The following is a 14,540-nucleotide window of genomic DNA, read 5'->3' on the forward strand; positions in this document are numbered from 1 at the left end:
TTTTGGCCCAGTAATTATTTTTATCAAGCTTAATAAAGTTTTGCATTTTATTGTCTATAACTGTGAAGGGCATCAGCTGATGATGAGTCAAAGGGTAAAAGACCCTTTCCCTTTGGCTGATGTCTTACATGCTGTGGTCAGGATTTACAGCATATAAATTGTCAAACAGCCACAATTGGCGCTAGCTCCAATTTCGGCTGATTGCAGTGGATGTCAACGGTTTCAAGTAGCCAGCATCTACCGGATGGGCAGTCCGTTTGACTTCTGAGCATCCTTCATATCCAACCCACACCTCTACCTTTATGAAGGCAGTATAAAAGGCCTTTTACAAAGGCAGATATTCTACCCATTAACAAGAGCTGATTGACAATATACTGCCATTTACATGCTAAAATTCTGATGAAGTTTTAACATTAATGGCTGCGTAATTTTGCAAGTAAACAGTTGTTTTCTCCGCAAGACTATGCCTATTTGCAATATAATCACTGCCTTTTCAACTGCATTGCAAGGGGAAGGGTGGGGCCAACTAAATCTTTGCAACAGATTAAAGGGGTTGTCCCGCGGCAGCAAGTGGGTCTATACACTTCTGTATGGCCATATTAATGCACTTTGTAATGTACATTGTGCATTAATTATGAGCCATACAGAAGTTATAAGAAGGTTTTCACTTACCTGCTCCGTTGCTAGCGTCCTCGTTTCCATGGAGCCGATTAATTTTCGCCATCTAATGGCCAAATTAGCCGCGCTTGCGCAGTCCGGGTCTTCTTCTGTTCTCAATGGGGCTCCGTGTAGCTCCGCCCCGTCACGTGCCGATTCCAGCCAATCAGGAGGCTGGAATCGGCAATGGACCGCACAGAAGCCCTGCGGTCCACCGAGGGAGAAGATCCCGGCGGCCATCTTCAACCGGTAAGTAAGAAGTCACCGGAGCGCGGGGATTCAGGTAAGCGCTGTGCGTTTTTTTTTTTAAGTCCCTGCATCGGGGTTGTCTCGCGCCGAACGGGGGGGTGAAAAAAAAAAAAAAACGTTTCGGCGCGGGACAACCCCTTTAAGGAAAACCTAGTTACACATCTGCATCTGCCTTTAACTGGTGCAAAGGAGTGAATTAATATTAGTTGCATTAATATATTTGTTCTATGAAGTATATTTGTGGACACTTGATAATTTAAAAAATGAATGTCAGATTTACCTTCGTAATTCCTAATGCTGCAATATTTTGGCTGTATGAAGTAGTTCCATTTCCTGTTCCCCAAATACCAGCTAAAATACACCCTATACCTTCCATTCCAATTCCACGATTTAAAGCATGTGTTGGGGGATTTGGAGCTCCTGATAATTTTGCACAAGTGTAATAGTCACCAATTGATTCAATTGTAGAAGAAAGTATCCCTGATGTCATCCCCAACACAGAGGAGAGGCTTATTGTGGGCCGACCCCATTGACCTGAAAGACATTAAATGTGGTTCAAAAGTTGTTTATATTTCCACAATTCTCATATACCAGCACGTTTTGTAAATATAACTGTCTCTAATCACTCAGTGATCACACAGATGGCCAATTATCACCAGTACTTTGACATAATTTGTTACTGATACAAAACACACTTAAAAATACCATAAAAACTCTGCAAAAAAACATTTAAGTCATAGAAGTAGTGCCATTTTTGGTACAGTTTTTGTTGCAATTTTAAAAGCGGAAATGGCTTCATAAACACCACAAAGATTCAAAGAAACATCACAAGTCATAATGCAGTGAACCCCATTCATTATTCAGTTTATGCTTATTGTGGTTGAAATTGCACAGATTAACACATTTTAAATTGTTCCAAAATCTGCGCAAAAAATTCTGACATTTATCTTGCATCATAAAAAAGTATATGTGATCAATGTTTACACTTTTTCTTAGCTTTATTCATCATAGGGAAAGATTTTGAAAAAACAAATTAGGACCTGCTCACATAACATTTGCAGAATTTGAAATATACCCTAAGAAAAGCTTCCAACCTATTCCTCTGGGGAAAGAGGAGTAGGGGATACAGTGGGATGAAGGCAGCTGGTTCTGAGGGGGAATGTAGAAGAGTAGACAAAAGAGAGTTTGATTAAGAAATGTGATAGGCCTCCCTAAAGAAATTTCTTTTAAAGGACTCTTAAAACTGTGGACTTTGGGGATTAACCTGATTATGTTCTCAGGGTAGCACATTCCAGAAAACTGTTGCATCTCAGGAAAAATCTTGGATATGGCAATGGGAGGTTCAGATTACGGAGGAACTATGTGTAAAGGCTCATTAACACGAAGCAATGATCGCTCAAAGATTACTCAAACGACAGTTTGAGTGACAGCTTTGAGCGATCATATTGTATAAACTATTAAGTAGCTACTTAGCTACTTAATAGCTTATTACCATGCAAATGAAGCCTTTAGCTGAATGCAGTTGATAGCCCGAGGGCTCTTATCTGCTTTCAGTTCCTCTGTTCTCTGATGGGAAAAAAATGCTATCAGCACTACCTGTGGAGAACTCAGCGTGCGGTCCTGATAAGGCCGAAGGGCAATTTTTAGGTTTACCTGAATTTAACGATCAGCAAGCAGTGCGCAATGGCCGCACATTTAGATGCAACAATGATCACTCAAATGATCGATTTTTAGCTCCGTGTAAATGAGCCTTAAGATTATTAGCAGACTAGAGAGCACACGTAGGGTGATAGAGATAAGTGACAAGCTATAGGCAGGTGCAGCATCGCTGATACTTTGTCCAATATGGGTTGTGTGCATAGAAAGGAGGAGAGGACCTAGGTCTGAATCTTGAGAACCCCCCACAGCAATTGGAAGAAGAAGTATAGCTTGCAAATGATACATTGAATGAGCGGTCAAGGAGGTAGGAGGAAAACCAGAATAGAGATGTGTGCTGAAGGCCAATAGAGTAGAGGATACTGAGGAGGAGTTGGCAGTCTATGGTTTTGAACACTGGAGAGAGATCCAGAAGGATCAGTAGAAAGTAGTTGCTATTAGATTTAGCCATCAGGAGATCATTTGACACACATATTTAGGTATCTAACATAAATATGTCCTACAGAATATGCAGAACCATGTAAAAACCTGACCATAATAAAAAATATATAACAAAGATAGATACATAAACACAAAAAGCTCCCTTGAAAAGCCAACAGAAAGATCCATTAGTCATACAGACATCCTGGTAATCATTAGAACAATTGCAATAGTCATTAATTCTCATCACGGAGTCCTGATCCAATGTCCGTATATCATACAAGTAGATAGATAATTCCCAAAGCAGGTTAGATTACCAGCGATTTGCAGGACAAGTTGTTATAAATGGAGGCCACAACGCAGATGTGAATAGAGACACTTTTTGCCGTGGTAATATTTTCATTTTACATATCTTTTGTATGATTGCAAAAGATCATTGTCAATTCCTCAATCTCATTATGACAAGTTAGAGAAGCTACACCCCAAATATTTCTAGCACGTTCATGAAATAAAAGAGACCACACAGAGCTTTGGGGATGTCAGTAGATCACACCCAAAATATGATATATGTAATTTTAGCACACTACTCTTAACTGTTGGGAAACCTGTGCATTACTAATTGTGCTTTGCGTGACTGCTCTTGATCCTTTAATCAAACAGAAAATGATGCCAAGATGCTGATTCATAGATCAGGCCCTACTATAATAGTTTCACAATGCTATAATGCTTTTTATAGATTGCACCAACTACATTACTTCCCTTATTGAAGGTCTCAGGGTAATTTCAAAGTATTTATGGATGGGTTACATCTTGCTGAGGATCTCCCAATGCCTTGTCCAGGCCCTGCATATGATATTATAATTATGTGTTTTCCATAACACCTGGTAGCATGGAAACACATTCAAAATAAATACTTTGTGACATTTCCAATATACTAATTTCTCCTGTCTCTAAATACATAATTAACATGAAAAAAATAATACCGCAGCAAGGGTTATTTTCTAGGTTTCAAATTCTGTGCTGATTCATTTCATTCTACATATAAACAGAGGCCAAAGCTCTGTTTTTTGAATGTTCCTGCTTCCCTTTCCACAGCAATAGAGTTAAAGATTGCAATGTTGGCTGCTGATGTCCACCACTAGAAGTTTAAAAGCTTACTGAAGACAGATTTATTATAAGCCTGTCTTTCAAGTCTATGGCTGTGAAGCTCAGATTTAAAAAAAAGGGACAGTAATAGAGATGAGCGAGCATACTTGCTAAGGGCAATTGCTCGATCAAGCATTGCCCTTAGCGAGTACCTGCCCCCTCGGGAGCAAAGATTCGGCTGCCGGCGGTGGGCGGGGAGCGGCAGGGGAGAGAGGGGAGGAACAGAGGGGAGATCTCTCTCTCCCTCTCTCCCCCCTGCTCCCCCTGCTCATGGCCGTAACTCACCTGTCACCCGCGCCGGCAGCCAAACCTTTGCTCCCGAGTGGAGAGATACTCGCTAAGGACAATGCTCGATCGAGCAATTGTCCTAAGCGAATATGCTCGCTCATCTCTAGACAGTAACCTGAGTGATTGGCACCAATGGCACTTTCTTTTATTGGCTCAAGGTCTCCACCATTGCAATGCTTAGATATAGTGTTCTCACACTTTATGCGCCCTTCAGGGTTCTTTAGGTACTGCTGTAAGTACATAGAGGGACGTTTATCTAAGACAGGTGTTTTAAATACTGATGTTAGATAAGTGTTGACAGCATACAATGCACCAAATGTAATAAGAGGCGCAACCCTCTTAGATGTTTTGGTGTACCCTGTATCAAGCAAGCGCCACTTTGGGAAATCTATACTAAATCAAACCAGCCTTAAATTTGTACCATAAATTATGCCAGTTTCTGGAGTAAATAATCGTCAATTTGATGGGCTGTGGCCAGACACACCCTCTCTCGTCTAGTCCAACCCACAAAAGTGGTGAGGGTGATGGAGAAAGCCAAAAAGTCACAAATCTTAGTGGAAGTGGGAATTTCACAAATGTGTGGCTATTCTGTGCCAGAATTCTAGTGACTTTTAGGATTATTGTTTTTATTATGTTTTCTGCCTTAGTTCCTTTACCAGAAACGGCCCATTGGACCTGAACTTGCCCGTCACTGCTGAAGACTACTAGGGATAGCCTCCACAACATAACATCAACATTATAACATGTCAACACTTTAATAATATCATTAATGAAGTGCCTTGCTGTATAGCAAGCGAGCAAACATATAACATTTATAAGTTTGAAGCAGCAGTCTAAAGCCACATTTACACAGGACGAGTGTTGGGCAAACGATGTCCGACACTCATCCCTGTGTCTCCTCACTCCCATGCAGAGGTACTAAAGTCAACTTGCATTTCAAGAAAGTAGGCAAAATATAATGCTTGATGGATAGAATCTTTTCACTGACTGGGATTCATAATAAATTTCATATAAAAAATTGAACTATACAGATAGTCCCCTACTAGCGAACAGGTTCCATTCCAGGAGCCGTTTCGCAAGTACATTTGTTCGTATGTCCGAACAAATGCTTGTATTGAGGGGATCGCGGGTGGATCCCACTCTATACAACGTCGGGTGCCAGCTGTTTCTTACAGCTCAGCGTCCCACAATCTTACCGGACAAGCTTGATAGAAGCCTGTCCTCTCCCTGCACGGTATGATGTAATGCCATAGCATTACATCATATTGTGCAGGACAGATTGTTAGCATCTTGCGAAGTTCGTAACTCGAGCGTTTGCAAGTAGGGGACTATCTGTATATTCCTTGTGCAAAATAGCCGTCATGCATAGCTCAAGTAATTAGTTAACTCTGAAGACTGTTTCTAATTTGTTTGTGTAGTACTATAAATATGTCTAAAAAGTTTATTTTCTGCTCTTTGACTCCTTTAGTTGTAATTCATTATAATATTGAATTTCCAGCTGTGGATTTGAAGTAACCACAAAAAAGTTGCTATATCCTCTTTGAGTGATATTGTAATTTCTAGGACAGCAGGTGGCATTTGGCAGTTGTAGCATTGTATTATTACTAAAATATTTATAAGGATTTCATTAACATCCTTCTACTTATACTATTGGAATGTATTTAGTCTTTGTAAATTCTGAAAGTTAAAAGGGTCTTATGTAAGCAGCCTGTATATCTAGTATTTCTCTGTCTGTGGTGCAGCGACCGAGACACGAGGCACACGCTGAGGAGATGGCGGGGTTAGAGATGGCACTTGTCACGATAGCTCTACCAAACTCCTCCTCAGAGGGACACGTGCAGCCTCAGCCAAGGCACCGCTAGGCCTCTTCCAGGCAATGCTGGGACAGCAGTTACCTGTATAGTGGTGTAGTGGACTTGAGAAGCTGTCACTCGTGACGCCACCATTCCTTCACACTGTTGGTTGGTTATAGTTGAATACCTCAATCACTGGGAATGGGCAGTGACTGGAACTTTACCTCTTTAAGGTAACTTTCACACACCAGGTTAGGAAGACCAGTTAAGCAAAGTCAGGGAGGAGAACACAGGATGACACCTACAGTCCTAGTTATCTGTATGACTCTGCTCCTAAACAGATATGCACACTCCGGGACACAGGATGAAACCGGGCCTAGAGGCTGAGTTATCTGTATGACTCCGCTCCTTGACAGACACACCGAAGGTGGACAAAACTCTCCACAGACACTCACTTGCGCTTAGTAGCTTAAACACTGCACGGCGGGCTCCTTTCTCCACTCACTTTTTAGGTAGGGGTCCTGGGATGGGAGCTTCAGGATACCTCTCCTCAGCCTCCATTCTTCACCACATGAGGGTTAAAGATACCCCCATGTGGCCGGCACTCTCCCTCCACTCTCTACCATTGAAGCAAAGGAACTCCCTCTTTCTGACTCCTTGCAGACATATATCATACAACATCACGTGAAAAGACAGTTTGATACAATATCCAGACATATCCCAGACATTAACCTCTTACATGCTGCAGCTGTGCAATACACATAACTAGAGACAATTTGCACGTGCGGAGGGGCCAGATATATAGACTTCGGGCCACTACAGATGGCTGGTGATTACACCCTCTAACTAGTTTCTCTGTCTTATCTGATTGAGGCTTGGCTGTTGGTATATATGAATGTTTTGTATTTTAATGGTTAAATTAAAGCTGTCTTAAGAAAAAAGGGCAAGGTCAAGGCTCGTCATTGTTAAAGGGGTTGTCCTGCAATGACAAGTTAAGTTAAACACTTCTGTATGGCCATATACATGCACTTTGTAATATACATCGTGCATGAAATATGTGTCATACAGAAGTTATATACTCACCTTCCCTGCGCTGGCATCCCCGTCTCCATTGTGCCGTCTAATTTCAGCGTCTAATCGCCCGATTAGACGCACTTGCGCAGAAGGGTCTTCTCCCTTCTGGTCGGTCCGGGCACGAGCGGCGTTCTGGCTCCACCCCCTTCTACGCATCATCGCGTAGCTCCACCCCGTCACGTGTGCCGATTCCAGCCAATCAGGAGGCTGGAATCGGCAATGGACCGCACAGAGCCCACGGTGCACCATGGGAGAAGACCCGCGGTGCATCGTGGGTGAAGATCCCGGCGGCCATCTTGGAGGAAAAGAAGGAAGAAGTTGCAGAGAGGGGATTCGGGTAAGTAAAATTGTTTTTAAAAAATTTCAACACATCCCTTGGGTTTGTCCTGCGCTGAACGGGGGGCCTATGCAAAAGAAAAAACCCGTTTCGACGCGGGACAACCCCTTTAAGTCTAAACTAAAATATTTAGAAATATAGTCTTATTAACAGCAAGGACTCCTTTATACGGGAGACGATGATAGAAACTTCTCAATTCAAGCAGTCATAACCTTCAACCTGCAGTCTGCAGATAATCCACATTATGTCCCATTATAACAACATTTTATTAGGAAATTGTTATTTATGTATCCCCCTAATTTAATTTGCAGGCCACTCCAAATTTATATATACAGGTACTTCCTAAAGATCTGGGAAAACATTTAATCTATTGTAACTGGTGAATAAGTCAGACTGATGAACTATAATCTTTTCTAACAGACCGTAATTATAGAAAAAAACCATCAACCACACATCCTTTTTTATACATTGATCTATTGTTTCTAAGCAAAATTTATACGAGTGACCATCAAATTTTTAGTACACATTTTATCAAACTGTATAAGTGCGCTAGCCACTTCATGGCATCCCCTTTTTAGTGCATCCCTACTCTATTAGATGCAGTACTGCATGGCAATCATCATTGCCTGCAACACAGCACCTGTAATGGGAGCAACTCAGCAGCTCAATACATAATATTAATATAATAATAATCTTTATTTGTATCAGATTGGTCCCTGCGCTGAGCCAATGAGAGGCAGCAGTCACTCACCATTCATGAATTCATGAATGGGTGTGTGAGTGAGATCTGCCTCTGATTGGTAAGGCTGTGACCAATTAGAGGCAGCTCATTCAGCAGGCGGGGATTTTAAATCCCCTCTGCTGAATACTACTCACCTGTTCAGAGCAGTTCAGGAGGACTGCCACCGGCCGCGCTGAACTCCCTCTGCCGGGACTAGGTGAGTATATATATTTTTTTATTTTTACACATTTCTGGATGAATTGCAGGGAAGGGTTTATATATCTAAGCCCTGCCCGACAATTAATACCACGATTGCCGGCAGCCCATTGCTTTCAATGGAGCCGGCTGTATTGCCGGCTCCATTGAATTCAATGGGCTAACATCGTTCTGCCGGGACAAGGTGAGTATATATTTTTTTTATTTTTACACATTTCTGGATGAATTGCAGGGAAGGGCTTATATATTTAAGCCCTTCCCGACAATTCATCCCGCGCTCGCCGGCAGCCCATTGCTTTCAATGGAGCCGGCTGTATTGCCGGCTCCATTGAATTCAATGGTCAGTGCTCGTTTAATCGAGACGAGTACCGCGTGGTGCTCGTCTCGAGTAACGAGCATCTCGAGCACCCTAATCCTCGAACGAGCATCAAGCTCGGACGAGTATGCTCGCTCATCTCTAAAACTAAAGCTCTTCCGTTTGCTTTCCGTTTTTTGACACCCCATTGAAACAAATGGAGAAAGAAATGGATCAGTTTTTTTCCCATTTTGTATCAGTTTCCTTCCTCCAAAAACAGAATAGAGAGACAGAAACCCTGAACTTACCATAACTGACCCTAACGCAGCTATGAAAGCAGCCTTAGCACACATTTTTAATATACTATAAAAGCTCCTCTCTACTTTTTCTTTGCAAATTCAAAGTTTATTAATTTTCAAAATCAAAAACCTACAAAGTAGAACAAACCACTGGCAGGTTAACCTGGTTTAAACAAAGATACATATAATAAAAGAGAAAACAAAAGGCTGAAGATGACGATCAGTGAACTGTAAGCCACGATGAAAAGCTGATGACTCCCGAAGGAATAAGTGGGTGCCTAATCTACAATTACCATCAACTACTGTTGGGTGATATGGCCTAGAACTCCGGGGGCTCAGCCTGGCAGAGGGGTGCTAGTAGGCTTCAAGGTCACTCCCAGGGGCGTAACTATGGAGGATGCAGGGGATGCGGTTGCACCCGGGCCCAGGAGCCTTAGGGGGCTCATAAGGCCTCTCTTCTCCATATAGGGAACCCAGTGCTATGAGTAAAGCATTATAGTTGGGTGCCCTGTTACAGGTTTTGTATCGGGGCCTGGGAGCTTCAAGTTATGCCTCTGATCACTCCCTCTACAGGTCTATAATAGCACTTGCCATGCAGTGCTGCACCTAATATTCGAGGGACCCACTTGAAAGATATCACTGTGACGTTTCATAAAATGTCCACTAATGTTCATTTGTATCAGTATTTCATAGCAGCAATAGATCAATGTGTAAAAGTGGGTGTGTGGTCCAAGTCATTTTATTTCTACAGTTGTGTTGTATTTGCAAATTCTTTCCCCTTATGTTTGTGTATCCCCTTGCCACCAACACTTCACCCTTTTGGTCCAGGTGTTTTTAATTAGCAGGAAAAATGGCATGAATTTTCTCTCAGCCCGCTGTCTAAGACCACATGGGATTTCTGTGATCCTTTCACTTGGTGTAGTTGCTTGCCCATGGGGTGAGACGACGCAGAAACAATGGAACTCAGTCTGGAAGTAGGATTGTGGTTAGGGTGCTGGCTCGCTCCCCTTCCGGGTGCTGTGTTGGAATGACAGTGGTCGCTGTTCAAAGTAGGCTGCAGTGATGTGGTAGGAGGACTTGCACAGTTTGATCAAAATGTGTGCTGAGAACCTCATGTTGATTCTTTAAAGTAAGTGTTTTGCTACAAAAGGTCACTGTAAAACCAGAATGTGCAGTCCATGTCTATGTCTACAATTATGAAATCTGTTTTTGATAGATTACAAATTGTTCAAAGTTGTTCAAAAGATGAAAAAATGTGAATATGCCAGTAAATGATTTCCTTGCATTAGACAATTACTTCCCTGTAGGAGGGCTATTGTTTTATCAGTAAGACATTTAAGTCTGTCCCAGATCTGCTAATCAAACAAACTACTTGAAGTCTAGACATTTGAATCATGTGTACTGGATTAAGAAAAGATAAGTGACATTTTTTACATCACATGAATAGCTTTATTTTGGGGTAAATTTTAGCATCGCTGAAACTATTTTAATCTTTCTTATAAAGCCCTATTAAACAAAGGCAGTGAAATGTCATTCCACCAAGCTTACTCTTTTTGTATATGCTCTGAGAAATAGTATAGTACTAAGGGGATCACACTTGATAACTTTTACTGCATGAGCTAGTTTCTTATCAGACTAATCATCCCTTATGTAGGAACTTGTAAAATGATGACTATACATCTGCAGTAACTGCATGTGAATCATCACTGCATGCAGTATGGCACTTGGAATTGCCGGCGGCAAATGGACATGCTATTTAAGTCCAGGTACCAACGTGCAATTAATGGTGATCCATATGTGTTTATAACAGATCACTGTGATTGTTCTCAATGAGAGAAACCAAGTAATCTTGTAGCTATGATACCTTTTAATGGCTAACAAAAATACATGATGTTACAGCAAGCTTTTGGGAATATCTTGCTCGCTTTGGCAGGCTAATGAGTGAAATTAGTTTGGATGGCACATTCCTTTTGATCTAAATAAATGTTCGCATACAGAAATTTGAGACTGTTTTGACTCAAAACCTAAAACAACAGACAAATTGAGATGAGACATAAATAGTAAATCAGTCCACTGAGCTCAGGACAGTTTTATGATGTCTTATCTCTCCTTCAACCTGCACATGGAAGGAGATGCAGCACCACCTATTGGACAGCAACATTATTACAAGTCAAGTTCTGAATTTTTATGAAGTTTTAAAGAAATAAAATTTTAAAAAATTATGATTGGGAAGAGGACATCCCTCTTGACCTCCTGCAGACCTTTCATATTTTCCACTTATGCAAGAATCCCAGGCTGAGGTTAATTCCATTCTTGAGGGTATCAAACATGGCCATAAAGTTTTACTCCCAAATTTTTCTGTGATGCTGCGACTTGAAATTTCCCTGTTTGTGAACACTTATTTAGATCAAGTGGAATGTGTTTCCCTCCGCTCTGCATCTGAATGTTATAATTTTGTGCCATCCAAACTAGTTTCATTCATTAGCCTGACAAAGGGGACGAGATATCCCTGAAAGCTCGCTGTAATATCATGTATTTTTGTTAGCCATTAAAAGCTATAATCTACAAGATTACTTGGTTTCTCTCACTGAAAACAATCACACATTGCTCTACTGGCTAACATGGTACCAAACCTTTTTTTAGTTTTTAACAGATCACTGCAACGTGTAAGGGCATCCTATTAACTATAATCCTACTTTGCATTAAAGTAAAAACCTTAATTAAAGCAAACTTTGCTTACTACACAAAAATCTACAAATAATCTTGTTAAGCCCTTAATTCTGAAAAGTACAAAATAATTGACTGGCCAAATAGCTTTCTCGTTAGCTAGACCTGAAATGGTAAATTTTGGATTGAAGTGTTGATTTTCAAAACAAAAACTTTAAAATTAGAGATGAGCGAGCACCAAAATGCTCGGGTGCTCGTTGCTCGGGACGAAAATTTCGCGGTGCTCGAGGGTTCGTTTCGAATAACGAACCCCATTGAAGTCAATGGGCGACCCGAGCATTTTTGTATATCGCCGATGCTTGCTAAGGTTTCCATTTGTGAAAATCTGGGCAATTCAAGAAAGTGATGGGAATGACACAGCAACGGATAGGGCAGGCGAGGGGCTACATGTTGGGCTGCATCTCAAGTTCCCAGGTCCCACTATTAAGCCACAATAGCGGCAAGAGTGGGCACCCCCCCCCCCCCCAACAACTTTTACTTCTGAAAAGCCCTCATTAGCAATGCATACCTTAGCTAAGCACCACACTACCTCCAACAAAGCACCATCACTGCCTGCATGACACTCTGCTGCCACTTCTCCTGGGTTACATGCTGCCCAACCCCCCCCCCCTGCACGACCCAGTGTCCACAGCGCACACCAAATTGTCCCTGCGCAGCCTTCAGCTGCCCTCATGCCACGCCACACTCATGTCTATTTATAAGTGCGTTTGCCATGACGAGGAACCGCAGGCACACACTGCAGAGGGTTGGCACGGCTAGGCAGCGACCCTCTTTAAAAGGGGCGGGGTGATAGCCCACAATGCTGTACAGAAGCAATGAGAAATATAATCTTGTGCCACTGCCATCAGGAGCTGCACACGTGGGTATAGCAATGGGGAACCTATGTGCCACACACTATTCATTCTGTCAAGGTGTCTGCATGCCCCAGTCAGACCGCGTTTTTTTATAAATAGTCACAGGCAGGTACAACTGGGAATCCCCAACTCCGCAATGGGAATTCCGTGTGCACCCACAGCATGGGTGGCTCCCTGGAACCCACCGGCTGTACATAAATGTATCCCATTGCAGTGCCCTGGACAGCAGAGCTAACGTCAGATTAACTGCAGGTGGGCTTTGGCCCACACTGCATGCCCCAACCTGACCGGGGTTTTTAATTCATAGACACAGGCAGGTACAACTCCCTATTGTGAAGTCCCTGTGGACCCACAGCATGGGTGGCTCCCTGGAACCCACCGACGGTACATAAATATATCCCATTGCAGTGCCCAGCACAGCTGAGGTAATGACATATTTAATGCAGGTGGGCTTCGGCCCACACTGCATGCCCCAGTCAGACTGGGGTTCTTTAGAAGTGGACACGTGCAGTTACAACTCCGTGTGGACCGACAGCATGGGTGGCTCCCTGGAACCCACCGGCGGTACATAAATATATCCCATTGCATTGCCCATCACAGCTGAGGTAATGTCATGTTTAATGCAGGTGGGCTTCGGCCCACACTGCATGCCCCAGTCAGACTGGGGTTCTTTAGAAGTGGACACATGTAGTTACAACTCCGTGTGGACCGACAGCATGGGTGGGTGCCAGGAAGCCACCGGCGGTACATAAATACATCCCATTGCAGTGCCCAGCACAGCTGATGTAACGTCAGCTGTAATGCAGGTGGGCAAAAAATTAATTGGATTACACTGTAGGCGAGGGCCCCAAAAAATTGGTGTACCAACAGTACTAATGTACCTCAGAAAAATTGCCCATGCCCAACCGAGAGGGCAGGTGAAACCCATTAATCGCTTTGGTTAATGTGGCTTAATTGGTAACTAGGCCTGGAGGCAGCCCAGTTAAAATAAAAATTGGTTCAGGTGCAAGTTTCAACGCTTTAATGAGCATTGAAACGTATAAAAATTGTTTAGAAAAATTATATGACTGAGCCTTGTGGGCCTAAGAAAAATTGCCCGTTCGGCGTGATTACGTGAGGTTTCAGGAGGAGGAATATTATACACAGATTGATGAAGCAAAAATGTCCCCGTTTTTGATGGTGATAGAGAACGATGCTTCCATCCGCGGGTGCAGCCTACGTACTGCTTAGGTATCGCTGCTGTCCGCTGGTGGAGAAGAGAAGTCTGGGGAAATCCAGGCTTTGTTCATCTTTATGAGTGTAAGCCTGTCTGCACTGTCGGTTGAAATGCGTGTACGCATATATGTGATGATTCCCCCAGCCGCACTAAACACCATCTCTGACAAGACGCTAGCCGCAGGACAAGCAAGCACCTCCAGGGCATACAGCGCGAGTTCAGGCCACGTGTCCAGCTTCGACACCCAGTAGTTGTAGGGGGCAAAGGCGTCACGGAGGACCGTCGTGCGATCGGCTATGTACTCCCTCACCATCCTTTTACAGTGCTCCCGCCGACTCAGCCTTGACTGGGGAGCGGTGACACAGTCTTGCTGGGGAGCCAGAAAGCTGGCAAAGGCCTTGGACAATGTTCCCCTGCCTGCGCTGTACATGCTGCCAGATCTCTGCGCCTCCCCTGCTACCTGGCCCTCGGAACTGCGCCTTCTGCCACTAGCGCTGTCGGATGGGAAGTTTACCATCAGTTTGTCCACCAGGGCCCTGAGATATAGCATCATTCTGGAACCCCTTTCCTCTTCGGGAATGAGAGTGGAAAG

At 43.1% G+C, this 14,540-nt stretch overlaps 1 protein-coding gene across 1 annotated transcript in view; it reads right to left on the bottom strand.

The window, feature by feature from the left end:
- LOC136610028 (solute carrier family 23 member 1-like) overlaps positions 1 to 14,540 on the bottom strand; it is a 175,860-nt gene that overhangs the window by 57,713 nt on the left and 103,607 nt on the right. Inside the window, exon 8 of the mRNA XM_066589299.1 lies at positions 1,187 to 1,440. Within this exon, the coding sequence (XP_066445396.1) occupies positions 1,187 to 1,440 (254 nt within the window). The remainder of the gene's footprint in view (positions 1 to 1,186; positions 1,441 to 14,540) is intronic.

This window comes from Eleutherodactylus coqui, chromosome 2 (assembly GCF_035609145.1).
Source record: "Eleutherodactylus coqui strain aEleCoq1 chromosome 2, aEleCoq1.hap1, whole genome shotgun sequence".
In the NCBI taxonomy this organism is placed as follows: domain Eukaryota; kingdom Metazoa; phylum Chordata; class Amphibia; order Anura; family Eleutherodactylidae; genus Eleutherodactylus; species Eleutherodactylus coqui.